Source organism: Nicotiana attenuata, unplaced genomic scaffold, assembly GCF_001879085.1.
Source record: "Nicotiana attenuata strain UT unplaced genomic scaffold, NIATTr2, whole genome shotgun sequence".
Lineage (NCBI taxonomy): Eukaryota > Viridiplantae > Streptophyta > Magnoliopsida > Solanales > Solanaceae > Nicotiana > Nicotiana attenuata.
In genome coordinates, this window is record NW_017671349.1 from 73,646 (window position 1) to 91,415 (window position 17,770).

General features: G+C 34.9%; 2 protein-coding genes across 6 annotated transcripts; one reads left to right on the forward strand and one right to left on the reverse strand.

Annotated features, from left to right (window-relative positions):
- The first annotated feature begins 312 nt into the window (after positions 1-312).
- On the forward strand, positions 313-8,156 carry LOC109207728. 5 transcript variants are annotated; one of them, XM_019370712.1, is made up of 5 exons: positions 313-559; positions 1,700-1,911; positions 3,090-4,950; positions 6,048-7,194; positions 7,294-8,156. In XM_019370712.1, the coding sequence occupies exons 2-5, from the start codon at positions 1,802-1,804 to the stop codon at positions 8,133-8,135; spliced, it is 3,960 nt and encodes a 1,319-aa protein (XP_019226257.1). In that variant the 5' UTR covers positions 313-559; positions 1,700-1,801; the 3' UTR covers positions 8,136-8,156. The 5 variants fall into 5 exon arrangements, with proteins under 5 accessions (XP_019226257.1, XP_019226253.1, XP_019226255.1 ...); XM_019370708.1 differs by having other exon boundaries at positions 6,048-8,156; XM_019370710.1 differs by lacking the exon at positions 1,700-1,911 and having other exon boundaries at positions 6,048-8,156.
- Positions 8,157-13,098: 4,942 nt separating this feature from the next.
- LOC109207729 lies at positions 13,099-17,471 on the reverse strand. Its single transcript, XM_019370713.1, has 2 exons — positions 17,120-17,471; positions 13,099-13,815 (listed from the first exon to the last, which is right to left on the reverse strand). Exons 1-2 carry the CDS (start codon positions 17,374-17,376, stop codon positions 13,335-13,337), a joined length of 738 nt encoding a protein of 245 aa, XP_019226258.1. The 5' UTR covers positions 17,377-17,471; the 3' UTR covers positions 13,099-13,334.
- Positions 17,472-17,770: the final 299 nt, after the last annotated feature.

Consider the following 17,770-nt stretch of genomic DNA (forward strand, 5'->3'; position numbering starts at 1 on the left):
TAGTGCATAACAGCTCCAAGAAATAATAGCCGATAAAATATATTTTATATAATTTATACATAATTACTATATATTTTTGCATACTTACTTAGCTAATATATTTATTTTTGGTCAACCGGCCGTGTAATTTGCCCGTGATGATATCATTCCACTAAAAAGGAAATAGTAATAGAAATAGAAATTATTCTTTAGCTGTGGGTAGTTAAGTAATTTTGTTCCTTGAAGAGTCATTTTCTCAGTTTTTTCAGTTTTTTTTTGCTCCTCGTTCGTTCTTCGAGGCCATTCATTCTCGAGGGGGGGGGGGGGGGGGTTGTTATCAGGTGTACCCTGTCCCTGCTTCTGTTGTTTTTCTTTCTGCTACAATATACTCACTATCTTCTTTTTTATTTTTGGGCCCGAAAATCCAATCGGTAAAAAATTTACAAAGCCCTAGCCACCATCACAAATTATCAAAATTTTTTTTTCCACTCAATTTTTTTTTTCTCTTCTCGTCAATGGATTCTCAAACCCTAATAATGATCGGAGCTCCACATCAGCTCTTTAACATCTCCCGCCGCCGGTAACTCCTCGCCGCCGCTTTATTTTCTATTTGTTCGATTATTACTTTTAGTGCGTAATATGTTATTTTTATCATTTTGGAGCTCTGAATGCTTATTTATTGTATGTTTTGGTTAATTAATGAACATGCAAAAGCTATGAATATATAAGATTGTGTTTCGAGCTTTGTTTTACTTCATTTACTTAATTAACTACTATTACTACTTTAGGAGCAATTGTTTTACTTGTGTATTTAATAAGACAGCTGAAGTATGAGGCTTTAGCTCGTATTATTAGCGTTTTGTAGTTTTTGTATGGAAAAATATTTTTTTTATTGACCGAAGTATCTGGGCCAGCTTGTGCATACTTCGACTATTACGCCGCGTACTTGATAATGGGCGGAGGTAGGGTAGCAGAAGAGGGTTCAATCGAACCACCTTCGCCGGAAAATTAGTCTGCATATATAAGGTCAAAAATCTTTTTATGTATATATATTAGGTGTTGAATCCCCTTTATTTTTTCTCGTGTTTACTTTTTTATTTTGCTGAATCCACTAGGTGGAAATCCTGGCTCCGCCATTACAGTGCTACCGCCCATGTAATAGTTGTGTATGTTTGGTTAATGAATGAATATGCAAAAGCTATGAACGAATAAAATACTTTATTTACTTAATTAACTACTATTACTACTATAGGAGCAATTGCCGTGGGTCTATTGGAAACAATCTCTCTGCCCTTCCAGGGGTAGGGGTAAGGCTGCGTATATCTTACCCTCCCCAGACCCTACTTTGTGGGAAAATACTAGGTTTGTTGTTGTTGTTGTCGTTGTTGTACTACTATAGGAGCAATTGTTTTACTTGTATATTTAATAAGACAACTGAAGTATGAAACATTATCTCGTATCATTAGTGTTTTGTAGTTTTTTGTGCGGAAAATGTTATTTTTTAAAGATTCAAGTAATATTCGCCGACAATAAAAAAAAGTGTTTTTACACTTCAACTGAATATTAACTTGTGATATAATAGGTTAGTTATCATTTTTACTACATTGTGAAATGTGAATTAATGTTTATGAAGAAATGTACTTGTAATTATTTAACTAGTAACTTGATTATGTAGATACTTTTTTCACACATAGAACTTAAACTTTGTTCTATGACGAAGGTCTCAGAGCCAGCTTGTGTACACCTCGACTATTACAAATGGTACCTACTATCTCCCACCAGCACATGCACCCGGTAACTCTGTGCATCAAGGCTTAGACAGATGGAAAGAAATCACCTAGTTTTTTATCGCCGCTGGGATTTGAACCTGAGACCTCATGGTTATCGTCCCACTTCATTGACCACCAGATCACACCTTGCATGGGAGACATTGTAAATCGTCATCTTTATATGTTTTCTATTTTTATTATTAGATTGTCCCATATATCTTCTTTTCATTCCCAAAATTGGTGCCTTTTTTTTTTGGGAAATAGTAGACTCCTACTAGTTTGGATTGAGTTGTCATTAATGTTTTCTTTATACTCCAATAGACTTTGTTTTTGGGCCTAAAATCCAATCGATAAAAACTATAAAGCCCTAGCCACCATAAAAGAATCATCAGAAACAAGCAAAAAGATTTCTCTCATGTTCTTTTTCTCTCCCCATCAATAGATCCTCAAACCCTAATGATTGAAGCTCCACATCAGCTCTTTAACATGTTCCGCCGCGGGTAACTCCTTGCCCCTTTATTTTCCGTTCGGCCGATTATGTTTGCCCTATGTTACTTTTTCATGTTAATGTTTTCATTTTTAGAGTGTAATTTGTTTTTCTTCTTATTTTGGAGATTTGATTGCCTATTTATGTAAGTTTGGTTAATGAATGAACATCTAAAACATATGAATGAATAAGATTGATGAGATCTTTCGTATATATAGCAATTTTGCGAGCTTTCTTTGCCTACATTTACTTAATTAGCTACTATTACTATTTTAGGAGCAATTGTTTTACTTGTGTATTTAATAAGGCAACTGAAATGTGAGGCATTTGCTCGTATCATCAGCGTTTTGTAGTCTTTTGTATGGGAAACGTTGTTTTCATTTTTTGACGGAGGTGATTGAGGCACAAGTTCGATCGTTGCACCTGCAACCTCCAACCAGTATAGGTACCGGGTAACTCTCCCTACCAAGGTTTAGGCGGATGGGAATAAATCACCTAGTATTTTGTTGTCTATGCTAGGATTTGAACCTGGGACCTTATGGTTCTCCCACTTCATTGACCCTAGGCCACTATGTTTTCTATTTTTATTGTTTGATTTTCTCTTATGCTATTCTTTTCATTCCCAAAGTAGTTTTTTTTTCTTTTAAATAGTAGACTCCTAGTTTGGGATTGAGGTGTTGTTCATGTTCTTACTGTTGTTGATGTTGTGCTTGTGATTATGGAATATTCCTAGGAACGTGTGTTTACCTCTGACCTGCCAAATTGCTGTCTAAAGTTTGTCTTTTTTCGTGTGGATGATGTTTTATGTTCTATGTTCTTAGTCAGCTATTAATCTGTATTAGTAATTTCTTCAGGAGAGTATTTCACCATGGTGAGGCATTTTGTTTTTTGATGGTTCTGTTCCATATCATCGTTATTCTGGCCAAAGGTGAACCATGTTCAATGAAGGGAATGCAAAATCAAGCAGACTATGATACATTTATGTCCTACAGAGCCAATGACGATTCTGAGTTCGAGGATGACTTTACTGGTGATTTGTCACCCGGATTCGTTCTCGAGAATCCCGTCCCTCGCCAAAGTCCTGATAGCGAGTGTTCACATACTGACTTATTTTGCTTTCCTCCAAGATTGCGTGGTTTTTTGTCTGAAGAGAAGAATGCGCAATCACAAGTCGAAGAAGTTTCTGGGGTTCAATCCGATGTTGCTTTCCCTGTAGGATCAGATGAAGAGAATACAAATATTAGTAGGTCGTCTGATTCTTGTATTTTCAAGTTCTTGGGTGGAAGAACAATTTCTTGCTATCTGAGTTACCAGGAGTGTTACGGCGAATTGCCTTGTGGTTGTATAAGAAGGAATAGAGAAAATGGTGTTTCTTTTGGTGGAGGACCTTTGTCTGATGATAAACATCAAAATTTGAAACCAAAAGGGGAAGACGAGACAACCAGGTTCAAGTTTTTGGGTGGTTCTTCCCCTCATGTAGAAATCAATCCCCCTGTGCTGGACTGGGGGGAGAAGTATTTATATCGTCCTTCATTAGCTTTTCTTACTGTTAAAAATACTCGCAGGGACAGCACACTGACTATATTTGAACCTTATGGAACCAATTCTCAGTTTTACCCTTGCAATTTCAGTGAAACGTTGTTGGCACCTGGTGAAACTGCGTCAATTTGTTTTGTGTTTTTGCCTACATGGTTGGGTCTCTCTTCAGCGCAATTTGTTTTGCAGACAAGCTCTGGTGGTTTCTTTGTTCAGGCGAAGGGTTTTGCTGTTGAATCCCCATATCGCATACAGCCTTTAGTCGGTCTTGATATTTCCTCTGGTGGAAGGCAGAGTGAGAATATTTCATTGTATAATCCTTACAATGAAGCCCTCTATGTGGAGAAGGTAACTATTTGGACTTCTGTTTCTTCGGGAGATAATACCCGTTATGCAAAGGCAATTTGTAATGTAAGTAGAGGTGAAGATTCAAACAGTAGTTTCAGCTTGCTCGGTGTTAAGGAGTGGTTGGATATCAAGGGTAGTGAGGTTGGTATTCCTCTAATTGCAATTAAACCCCATAGAAATTGGGAAATTGATCCTCAGAAAACTGAGACCATCATAGAATTAGATTTCCCTAGTCATACTGGGGGTGAGATATTTGGTGCCTTTTCTCTGCAGTTGCTTAGCTCTTCCAAAGGTAAAGCTGATACAGTTGTTATTCCTCTCAAAGCAGAACTGGACAAGACTTCAGCTTTTAGTGAGCTCACAGATCCACTTTCTCTGTCTTTTGAGATAGTAGGACCATGTGCTGCTGATGGCACTAGTTTTGTAGCTCTGTCAGTGAGAAATAATTCTCCTTATATATTGAGCATTGTCAGGATAAGTGAGACTGGAGAAAACACCAAGCATTTTCGGATCAGATATGTTGAGGGATTGCTACTCTTTCCAAGCACTGTTACGCAGGTGGCTGTTGTCACTTACACTCCCCCAGCTGTTGAGTTGCTTGATCCTCTGCTGCAAGCTTATGAGAGGAGCATGAACTGTAAATTGCTAATAACAACTAATGATTCGAGAACTTCTGACATTGAAGTTGCTTGCTGGGATGTAGTAAGCCTTTGTTCAGGAGGTAAATTTGACTCTTCTATTGGTCATGGAGAATACTCTGACGAGGTAGAACTTGGAAATTCAAGAACAATGTCTTCCAGCAGCAGCATGCATTCACCATCAGAAATCAAGGTATTGGAATTCTGACATTGGTTTTTATTATCTCTCTAATTTTGTGGGTGTAACATCTCTTTTTCAGGGGATTTTTTAAACACTTAAATGAGTAAAAATAATTTGTCAAGCTTCTAGAAGTTTCAGGGTTCAAATTCTTAAGAGTTAAAGATCTAAGTTTATATGTGTTTTTCCTATTTGATGTTTTTTTGCTGGCAACTGGAATTTATATTGATGTTTTCATCTGAAAATTCTGTAGCAAGAAACTCAAACTAAGTCCTTAAAATTATCTGTGTATGTAGAATAGAAGTCCTTGATTATCAGCATAACCTGTAACATATGAAAGGTGGAGCCATGCAATACCAAATCAAGTATAATTCAGGGGCTTGCCTCTTCAAAAAAAGTATAATTCAGGGACTCAGTTTTTCTGCCTAATCTATAGTAGGATATATGCGTGTTAAAATTAATCCATCAGAAACACTAGTTTCATGTAAATTGGCATGGTTGTTCCTTGCATCTAGAGGCTTCCTTGCCCATAACCTTGGTTTCCAATCTCTGTTTTTGGACTGGAACCCACTTTCTCATTCACAAGGATGTAAATTTTGTTCTGACTTTGGATTGGTCTTTACGCAATTTGATTAGGGACTTTTGTGGAAAAAGAACTGTGTGTGTTCTGTTCGTATTTCAAGTTGCTGGATACAATTTTCTCCCCCTCTGGCAAAGTTCTATTATCGCTTTGCGTTTTTAAAAAATACGTAATAGGGAAGAAATTCTTCTGCAAATATGCCCGTAATGATTATCAAAAGCTATTCATTGATTTCTTATGCTTGAATCAGTGTAACTACTCCCACTGAATTTAGCAGTAATGCTGGGACTGTGCATAATGAGCTGTCTTTACTATGTCAGCGGAGTTGTAGTTCTGACCCGAATTTATTTCATGTAAAACTTCACTTTTTAAGCTTTTTCAAACAACTCCAATTCTGTCCATGGTTTATCTGAATGTACTTGTAGTTGAGATTGCAGTCATTATGGTATTAGTCGTATGCCGCCTTCATTTAGTACAGTTGTATATATAATTAGCTCTTGATTGTTGATATGTTTATCCATTTAACATGTAGGCCGTGGATACAACAGTGGCAGATGAGTTGGTATTGAGGAACTGGAAATCTCAAGCTACTGCAAATGGCATGTCTGTACTGGATGAAAGTGAAATTGTGTTTCCAGTGATTCAGGTCGGAAGTCATCACTCTCAATGGATCACAGTAAAAAACCCAAGTCAAAAACCAATCTTGGTTCAGCTTGTTCTGAACTCCTGGGAAATTATTGATGAGTGCAAGACTTCAGGAAGCCATTTGCAGCCCTCTCTATCCAGTAGAATAGTTGGCAATTATTCTATTGCTCCTAGGAGATATGGGTTTTCGCTAGCTGAGAATGCAGTAACTGAAGCTCTTCTTCACCCTTTTGGTAGAGCATCATTTGGTCCCATTTTATTTCAACCTGCAGCTCGATGTCAGTGGAAAAGTTCAGCTTTGGTCAGGAACAATCTTACTGGCGTGGAGTGGTTAACTCTCAGAGGATCTGGAGGGTTGCTTTCTTTGGTCTTGCTTGATGAGTTTGAACCTGTACAGAACCTGGACTTCAAATTAAACATGCCAACCCCTCTTAATCTCTCTTCTTCGAGTGTGTTATATAACATGAAGGATAATTCTCATGCGTGTTCTTTGTCATTATCAAAAGAGCTTCGCGCAAAGAACGTGGGTGACTTTCCCCTGGAGGTCAAAAAAATTGAAATCTCTGGAACAAAGTGTGGAACAGATGGGTTTGTAATAAATGGTTGTAAAGGCTTTTCTCTTGAACCTGAGGAGTCTATAAAGCTTGTTATATCATATCATACTGATTTTTCCGTTGCCACTATACAGAGAGATCTTGAACTGACTTTGGCAACTGGCATTCTTGTTATACCTATGAAAGCTAGTCTTCCTATCTGTGTGCTTCATTTCTGCAAGAAGTCTTTGTTCTGGATGAAGGTGAAAAAATTGCTGTTCACAATTCTTCTCCTAGCTTCTTTATTCTTTCTGGTTCTTTGGTGCATCATACCCCAATTCGTGGCCTTTGGCTCCCATGAGTGCTTGCCCAAGAGTGGTAAAAGCTATATTGCATCTGCAGATCATGCTGGAAAATTGTCTTGCATGCATCCCAGTGACAAACAGAGTGGCAAGTTCGTCTTCTCTAAATTGAACGGTTTGCTTAGATCAATTGGGGAAGGTGAAGCACTGTTGTTGGAAAGTTTTGGTACATCTGAAGATAGTCAAGCTGCCTCCGAAAATCAAGGTGTAACTGATCACAATCTGAATCATTGTGCAGGATATAACTGTTTATCAAATACCCAAAAGGGATTGGAAGTGTCAACTTCTACGAAGTCTATAGCAATTCAGAGCGCTGATACAAATGCAACCTCCAAAAGCAGTAATCTCACTGTCAAAATTGGAAAAGAGAAAGCGAGGCGGCGAAAGAAGAAAAAGAATTCTGCAACTGCTTTGGCTGGAGTTTTTGAAGTTTCAAGTAGTCATAGTGGCAATTCTACACCATCGTCACCCTTGTCTCCTACCTCAAGTTCAACACCTAGCCGGCCATCTCCACAGTCTACTGATGTGGATAGATCTGCTAAGCTCAGCAATCCCTTTGCTGATGTTGGTAACGATCAATGTAAAAAGAGTACTCACTCCGCATTTGCATGTCAGAAGAATGTACCTGAGACAAAGGCGACAGTAACATATGGTGGCAAAAATGCTTGTTTTCCTCGTCAAGAGAAGCCTGCTGCACCAAAGAAATTAGCTAGCAAACCTGCTCTGTTGCCTTCAGCAACCTTCCCTTCTGCTGATAAATCTGCTCCTCGCTTGATGTGTCGTCAACCACTATTGGCTTCAAGTTCTATAATTGCTCCACATCTGCGAGCTCCTGGATCTAAACCTCAAAATCAGGTGGCAGTTAAAACTGATGAAAAGATGGGGTTGGAGGAAAAGTTTATTTATGATATCTGGGGTGACCATCTCTCCAATCTTCCCCTTGTAGGTAGGTCAAAGGAGGTATCGGAGATGCCTCCGCATGCTATAGAGAACAGCTCCAGTAGCTTCTTTCTAAGGGGTCCACAGACCCTTATTACCAACTACCAACAGACAACTGTAAGTTCTGACCGTGAAGGTTAATGAAAATTTAGTTAAAATCTACTCTGCTGTCTGATATATATATGTTAGGTACAACGTACCTCTTAGATAACAAAAATGCGCATAACCATGTTTTAATAAAAAACCAAGTAGGACACAACTAATTGCAACTATAAAACAGATCAATAATCATTTGATAATTGGATGTAGAACGTTAGACACACCTGTATAATGATAATTTGCCAAGAAAGTATCAAGTGACACAAGGTTCTGTTTAATCATTTTGGCTGACATGGATTAAACCATGGTTTGTGTCTTGAGAAAATGTCTAGCTATATTCATAATTAGTCTTGATATAATAAGCTATGATTATGAGTATAAAAATTGCACCACACTGCATAGACATTCCTATTATGAAGCTTTAGATATTCCTATCATTTAATGTTAATCGTGTGGATTAAGAGCGCGCCCTTGGTTGTGTAATCTTGCTGCTGGTTGAGTTTGCGTCTTTCTTTGAACAATGAATCAACTATATTGATTATTTGCTGTCTTGCATATTAATAATTGTAAAAGAATAAGAATAAGTTAACATACTATTGAAATGAACAATGGTTAGCAGAAAGTTAGAAGTATTATACAGCAAGTGACAACTAATTGCAGAAACTGCAGCAACTTCACCTTTGTTCCAAACAAATTGGGACCGGCTATATGAATTTTCACTAATCATGTTCCTCGAGGGAAAGACTTCACTTTTTTGTTTTGTTTACCATACCCGAGTGTTCTCTTTAAATGTCTATTTTCATTTCATTATTTTTCTAGGGTGTCTTCTTAATCATCCCTATTTGGACAAACTTCATCTTCGCTTTTGCATTAAAATAGGCAGGAGCTGGCATGCAAAACCTTTCATAACCATCTCCCAAACTTCCACTGTAAATAGCCTTTCTAATGCCACTTTCCTAGACTACTCTATGCATATTAGCTGTGGTAATCCAAAGTCTCTCTCCAGAATTGGCATGTTTAAGGGACAGGGGGGTGGGGTGGGGGTGGGGGTGGGGACTCTTCAGTTTACAATTTACAGAGTGAATCCATTCATTGTGATGATTTTAGCAGTAATATTTCCAACTATCATGTATCTGCTTTATTGACCGAGATGGACTAGAAGTGTAACTTTTCATTTTTTAGCGTACCGGGTAATTTATTTCTTGTTGATGGGGAAGTGCTGGAGTTATTTATAGGTATGTCTATTTTAATTATGTAATGGACACTATGTTGCTCGCCTCCTTAAAAATGTCGTCGCACCGTGTTAGATCCTCCAAATATTATCTTTTTTTTTAGGATCTAACATGAATACAAGGCCCCATTGGCTGAAAAACTTATCTGAGGCATATTGCACGTTCTGTTCATAGTGGATATCTCCTAGTACAGGCAGTCTATCATGAAATGGAAGATAACGAACCATAGAAAAGTATTTGCTAATTGGCTTCTTTGCTACCCTACAACACTAATGACAGTGTAATGTCAAACATTTCACAGCCTCTTTCCTATGAAGGTATCGGTAAATTCAGTCTGTCCATATTAACTATGTTATGAATTTTTATTAATGTCTATTAGAAGGTTTTGTTCTGTAGAGAACACATATCCCTTGTTACCAGACTTATTTCCCTTTACTTTTTTCGGTTGGTCGGTAATTTGGAAATTGCATGCAAAATTCAGAAGGGAAGGGGAGCCTTGGAACAACGGTAAAGTTTCTCTATGTTCGGTAATTTGGAAATTGCATGCAAAATTCAGAAGGGAAGGGAACCTTGGAACAACGGTAAAGTTTCTCTATGTGACCTATAGGTCACAAATTCGAGTCGTGGAATCAGCCACTGATGCTTGCATCAGGGTAGGCTGATTACATCACACCCTTTGGGGTGCGACCCTTCCCCTGATCCTTCCCCTGATCCTGTCTGAATGTGGGATGCTTTGTGCATCGGGTTGCCCATGCAAAATTAAGAAGATGTGCCTTTCTCTATGCTTAGAAATCTGCAGTCTGTTGTTTGATATACTTGGAATAGATCACTCTGAATAGTAAAAGTTGCTGTATATAGTGAACAAGAAAGAAAAAAAAGAAGTTGCTGTATATCATGATATCGTTGAGCTCCAGCTCTGAATCATTTCATGCCACTATTAAGGTGGTCTTCTAGACTTCCATGACTGCAAATGTTTGGGCTTAATATTAATTGGAAGTTTAGTTCCAATTAGTAATTGCATATTATATATCTCAATATGTGAGGGTTGTTGTTTTCAGCCAAATTTCCAGTGTTAATATGGTATCAACTATCAATTGCAAGTGTAAATCCGATTCACTCTAGGATATACAGTAGCTTGAATTTGGTTAATCAATGGTAACAATCGATTATACTCCCATTGCCTTCCATGCAGAAGAAAAAGGTCCAAGCAACTCTTCTTCGGTTTTAACTTCAAATATTGCTATCACCATGGGTTATGGTGACATGGATAGAATCTTTCGAGGTTTTAGGTTCAAGCCCCGTAAATGAAAAAACTTCTGGTATTTTAGTCTTTTTCCTTTACTGGTTCTTATGTTGTGCGAATTTAGTTGGTCAGGACCCTAATGCGGATGTTTGACATAGGAAAAAAAAAGGTTCAAATATTATAATATTGTGTAGACATTAAAATACTCTAAGATCACGGAATCATATTAGATGCTCATGAAATCTATTTATAGTTGACAAGACGAAGAAGTGCTGTTGCGTCTGCAAAATTAGCACGCAATCAGTAAAATACATTGACTTAGAGGTAAATTCAAGATTTAAACTTTATTGGTTTGGGATGCTATTGAACTCATTGACCATTTGAATTACAAGACTCAAAATTTAATATTTACATAGATTTCTTAATAAATCGACTAAGCTTAAGCCGAAGCTATTGAGTTCGTCTGAATCCATAGCTTATAGTATGCATACCTGCGCTAACTGGTTGTAACACACAAATACATCATTTTTTTTTTTTCTTTCTTATAATAAAGGCGATCTCCGAGGCGTTCTCTTTCTTGGTCTTTTTCTTAGACTATAACTCGGAGCTAAGCATTCAGCTTTAACAGTTTTGGCATTACAGGGGAAATTAATTCTCTTGCTTCTTACTTTACAAGCAATCGAGCAATATAGATATTCTTCGTCCTTTATTCTCCCTTGGCATGAAAAACACTTGGGATTTCCGCCATTTCCTTCTTTTGGTTTCAGCAGCATAACCTTATGATTGTTTATTATATAGGGTTGAATGTCCACCTCCTTTTCTATATCTACTTTTCGCACTGATGCTTTCTCAGAAACTTTAAATATCTGCATTGACAAACAAAACTATCATTAACTAGGCAGGTTTTCAGTTCAAAATGCCGAAAGCAGAAAAAAAAAAAACTCGACATTAAGATGGTAACACAGTTCAACAAAAGATACTCATTTAAAATAAAAGAAAAAACTTTTATTTATTGGTGAAAAACTTACCTGCAAAAGTTGGTGACCTTCGTGCCAAGAAACCTTCCAACATAATTCACAAAGAGGTTTGCTTCTGCAGTTCTTACAAAAACGGGTACAATACTGATTATTATGTGCCTCACAGTGGTTATGGGGTTTATAAAAATCAGTATTTAATAAAGGTGACAACCACGGTAGATAATTACTACTCTCCATATCTAAAATTTGATTGAACAAACAGCGTAAGAAGAATGAAAAAAAAAACTAATCACTTTAATATATATAGACATGTCAATAACCTTAATCCTAACCGATAACGGATTTAACTTTTCCTAATAACTTCCAGAAAAGGAAAACATTTTGAAATAGATTAATAATATAAATATGCATGATGAGAAAATTATTAATTAAGTTAAAAAAAGGCATTTCTAATCACCCAAAGGTTTGGCTACACGAAACGGATTAGAAGACTTTGATGAGTTTTGGAATTGTTTTATGAAGTTGCGCAGTAACTCTTCTCCGTTTTAGTGTTGAACAGGGTTAGTCCAAAAAAAAAAGAAGAAAAAATTGACGATATTCGCTTCTTGAATTCTGTATTTAACTCGGGCAAATTAATGAGAAAGAATATATAATGATATCCGAGTTCCAAATTAAATGTTAAATTATAAAACAAGATATAAACCAAAATGTTTAACAGAAAATCAAAGAATAAAGAGAAGGATACACACACATATATGTAACATGGTTGTCAATAGAGGTGTATTTAGGTCGGCTTGGTTCGGATTTTTCAAGTACCAAACTAAATTAATTGTGTCGGGTTTTTAAATTTATAAGCCAAACCAACAAAAATCGGAGTTTTCAAGTTCGATTTTTCTCAGTTTTACCGATTTTTTTTTTGTGGTTTTGGATTTTTTTCTGTAAATTCATAGCACAAGACATATAACTTGTGCTTCAAATATTTCTTTAGTCCTATTAAAATACAAGTACAACTAGATAAGGTGTTTCCTAAGAAAATTATAAGTCATGCATTGTATCAAAATATTAAACAACAAAGATAATGAAATGGCATGATGAAAACAAACGTACACTATTGGGTTGAATTTCTTTTGTTAGCATTACTATTAATTTGGTTTTGGTTTAAACTTTATTTTGAGTTACTAAAATCTATAACGTATAAAACTTGTTGAATCATTCAAAAATTCTAAGTCTAAGTCTAAAACAATATATTAAAAGACAAAAATTATGAAAAAGTTTAAGAGATATTTATATATTATATTACAATAAATATTTTTAAAAATAGTGTACATATAAGGTCAGGTTGGTTTGATTTTGATTTGACTTTTTTTAGTTAAAATCGAACCATTGATTGGGTTTTTCCTGGTTTAACTCGAACTATCACTTTGATACTATTTATCGATTTTCTTTATACACCCCTACCCTAGTTGTAAATAGTGGCGAATCCACAAGAGAAGTCAAATTCACTAAACATACGTAAATAAAATTTTTGGAAAAACAATAATGCTGTATAAATCTGCATATAATAGACCCTTGTGGTCCGGCTCTTCCCGGGATCCCGCGCATAGCGAGAGCTTAATACACCAAGCTGTCCTTGCTGTACAGATGTATATTAGACAAACACTACTGAAAATAATGAAAAGAAAAAAAAATCAATTAACGACATAAAGCAAAATCTTAAAATCCTCCAAACTCATTTAATAACTTAACTGTAATAATAGGTCGATACAAAATCCTGCGTCTACCACTATTGTCAAGTATACTCTAACTCCTTCAAATTTCCTTGAGAAGCATCAATTGTTGGAAGTTTTATCCTGGGATTTTCTGTATTATTTCCATGATATCTTCCAGAAAAAACAAGGTAAAGATCATCTTGGTCATTTTCCAAGTTATAAATTTTTTGGCCTGCTGCATAGCCACCAAGAAGTTGATATGATCTTTCTGATTGATCAAGAGTTACACAAATATCATCACCACATGCAGCAAGTTCTAGTTGTGTTCTATATATGAAATCCAAAACTTGTGAAATTTCTTTTTCAAACTCATAAAATGGTCCATTTTCAAAATTAAATTTTCTAAGCTTACATAGGCCTTCTCCCAATTCCATCATAGCTCCTTTGTGATTTTGGTTGAAAAGGTGATGGAATCCAACTGCACATTGAAGAATTCCATGAAGTAGAGTTCGAATTGGCTCTTGGGATTCCTTCCAAAGGGCTTCAAGAACGTCATGACATCTGTAATGTAATTTTTCCAAATTTAAACAGGTTGGTTTGGATCATGATCCATTTGTTTAATTGACTAGGCATTTGCACAAATGCCCTATTTTGAAGCCACTATCTTAATTAAGTCTCCCCTTTACTAAATTTATCTGGAAAAAATGCAAAATTTAACCCATTGATTTAATTAGAGACAAAATTTAAAGAGTGGTCTGAAAAACCGATGATGCAGATAATGTTAAAAAAACTCATAGTACAAATTATCGGGTCTAAATAGTATAACTCGGGGGGTCAAAATCCAATCCAAACCCAAACATATAAAATAAAATTTGGAAATGGAGAATTATGTAAATTTGGAAAAACTTAGGTTAATAATTTAAGAAAAAATACATTAACTTTCTCCTTTTTTTTTTGTTGGAATTTTTACATTCCTATACAATATATGAAATTATATTACCCTCCCTACTCAAGTTTAACTATAATTACATTTTATATACCAAATTACTATTTATGTACATTTTAAGGGAATTAATGATAATAATTAGTGTCCTAAAATTACTCTAACGTATCTTCCACTCCCTCACGTTTCTCTCTCCACATCCCACCCCCTCCCAAACGTATCTTGCACCCATCCACGATTCCACCATTAACAACCATTAAAAACTTTGAAGCTTTGAATTCGAATTTGGGTTTTCAAAAAACATTATTTGTTTGAATTGGATGTTGTTGCAAAGAATTGGGNGGGTAGGAAATGTAATTAGTTTATGGGTAGAAAAACAAATGGGTAGACAAGGGTAAATAGTTTTATTTTTGTGGGTAACTGTGTCAAAACCCCTTAATTTTTACCAAGTTAGTGGGCACTTTTTTTAGGAATTTTTACATTCCTATACACTATATGAAACTATATTACCCTCCCTATTCAAGTTTTACTATAATTATATTTTATATACCCAATTACCATTTATGTACATTTTAAGGGAATTAATGATAATAATTAGTGTCCTAAAATTACTCTAACGTATCTTCCACTCCCCCACGTTTCTCCCTCCACATCCCACTCTCCTCCCCCACGTTTCTCCCTCCACATCCCACTCTCCTCCCCCACGTATCTTGCACCCATCCACGATTCCACCATTGACAATCATTAAAAAGCTTTGAAGTTTTGAATTCGAATTTGGGTTTTCAAAAAAATATTATTTGTTTGAATTGGATATTGTTGCAAAGAATTGGGAATTCTCTCTACGTCTCTCTCTATCTCTCAATCCTAATTTCAGCAATGTAAAGCAAAGAAAAAAAGAGCAGCAATTCCACCATTGACAGCCATTAAAAAGCTTTGAAGCTTTGAATTCGAATTTGGGTTTTTAAAAATCATTATTTGTTTGGATTGGGTGTTGTTGCAAATAATTGGGAATATGGTTTGGAGTTTATATCTCAATTTTGAGGGGTTTTGGTGAAGATTAGACTTGGTTTTGGCTGAATTTCAGATTGAAACTCGAAGAAGAAGAAGAAGAAGAAGAAGAAGAAGAAGAAGAAGAAGAAGAAGAAGAAGAAGAAGAAGAAGAAGAAGAAGACATGATATACATTATATTTACGAAATTGTAGTAAAATTGTATTCTGTTGTTTATATATTTATATATATATAAAATTTAATTATTTTATGAAAGTTGAACAATATTGTATAAAAATTATATTTAAGTTGTATGATATTGTAGTTGTATATAACTGAGTAGAAATAATATATGAAAATTGTAGATAAGTTGTATAATATATAATTAGTTGTATGAAATTTGTTTTAACAATGTATAAATCAGATACAAAATATACAAAAGATATATTGTATAAATTTTGTATAAAATTTGTATTTAATTTGTACGTTATTGTAGTTGTATTTAACTGGGTAGAAATAATGTGTGAAAGTTGTAGATAAGTTTTAGATAATTGTATAATATATAATTAGTTGTATGAAATTTGTTTATACTATGTATAAATCAGATACAAAATATACAAAAGAATATTGTATAAATTCTGTATAAAATTTGCATTTAAGTTGTATAGTATTGTAGTTGTATTTAACTGGATATCTTTAAAGACTTGAACAGAAATATTTTTTCCTTAGGAAAAACTTCTACCGCACAAATTTGTATCAGATACAAGATATGTTTAAGCATGTTGGGAGTGACGAAAAATGAAACAAATGCCTCAATTCGATCTCTGGCCACCAAATTCATCGGCCTCATGCTCTACTCCTTTCTCTCCTTGTTTATCACACTCTTAACAATACTCAACTGATTGACTTGAAGATCATGGAAGAGAGAATGAGAGACCCGGCGAGCTAAGACTCGACACTGACAAAATCTCAGATTTATCTCACATTTCAGAGTTAGGTAGTATAAAGGATCTGCAGTTTGCGATTCTTCTTCCTAATATCCGCCAAGAAAAAATGTTTAGATTTATGGAAAAGGTCCAAGCTAATATTCAAAAGGGTTATACATGTGTGATATTTTAAAATTAAAATCTTACACCTTCTATATTATGAAAATGAAAATCTTACACAATTATTAGTTTGAATAATATATTTATTTTAAGAGGATATTACGTCTTAGTTTTCATAAAGATTATATATATCTATTACTACTATATATTAAAATTGATCACTAAGAAACACATTAAACATACAAATAGAAAATTCTTATGTATTTAATTTTATAAAATTTAAGAAAGAGAATATATTTTTCTGTTGAAATTTATTATCACATAACATTAAAAAGAAAATAAACATTTTTTAGACATGCATAATGTATCTTTTTAGCATGTTGGGAGAATTGTGTTGAACTTGGAAACAGGACATCCACAAAAAACTGAGATAGCTCGAGGACAACTCCCAAGAAAAAGGTAAAGGGTGTAACTAAATCCCTTAATTGAAGGCACTAATAATGGTTTGAGAGCCTTTTAAGGTGGAATGTAAATATTTTGTAAACAAAATTTGTGTAGGTAGGGTAATTTACTAAACATGAACATTTAGGATAATAAAGTTTCCAATAGCGTATAGGAATGAAAAAATCCTTTTTTATTTTTTTATGCATAAAGCAAAATAGAAAGGAGGAGAAGTTGGGTCATATTGGACGGATTAGGTTATAATCCTCATTTGACCCACCGAAGTAAATTTTGAGCAAGTTGAATCATAATATTGACCCACCGAAATAAATTTTGAGCAAGTTGAATCATAATATTGACCCACCGAAATAAATTTTGAGCAAGTTGAATCATAATATATGTCCCATTTTAATCTGTTCAAATTTAAAATTCCATTTGGTAGCTCTACCTGTAATAATCTCTGCTATTGAAAAGTGCGACAGCTTCTTGGAAACTACAATTTTCTGAGTTTAGATTGTCTTCTTCTTCGTATTCCACAAAGCTTCTCCGAGAAAAGAGACGATAATTATATGATTTGGTGTTCTTATTCAATATTTGCCGCTGAAAATGAACCTTTGAGTAGGGATAAAAGTGTGAAGATAAGTTAGTAAAGGATATTAATATTTGCTTGGATTGTGGGAGATTGATGATGGGAAGGTTAGCCATAGAAGAAGGCTTTGTTAATTACTTCGTCTAGTTTGATATTTTTCTATGGTGCACGTTTCTTCTCATTCAAAAAATCACTTCATCCTGATTTTATGTCTCACGATTTACGTAATACTCAAATTAGTTATCTAAGATATTTTTATACTCTCCATCACTTCGTCCTGATTTTGACTTCTTCTATGTATAAATATTCACTTGGTCTAATCTGTTTTATGGCTGCCGATAGCTAACATGATTAATCAAATGTATAATCAAATAATGTTTTTTCCTAAAAGTACTTTTGTTCTACTTCTATAAAAATATTTTTTTTCTTTTTAAAAGCTTGGTCGAACATCTTAACTTTGACAAAAAAATTATCTTGGCAGAAAAAAAATGCTTTGTAATAGATCACTTT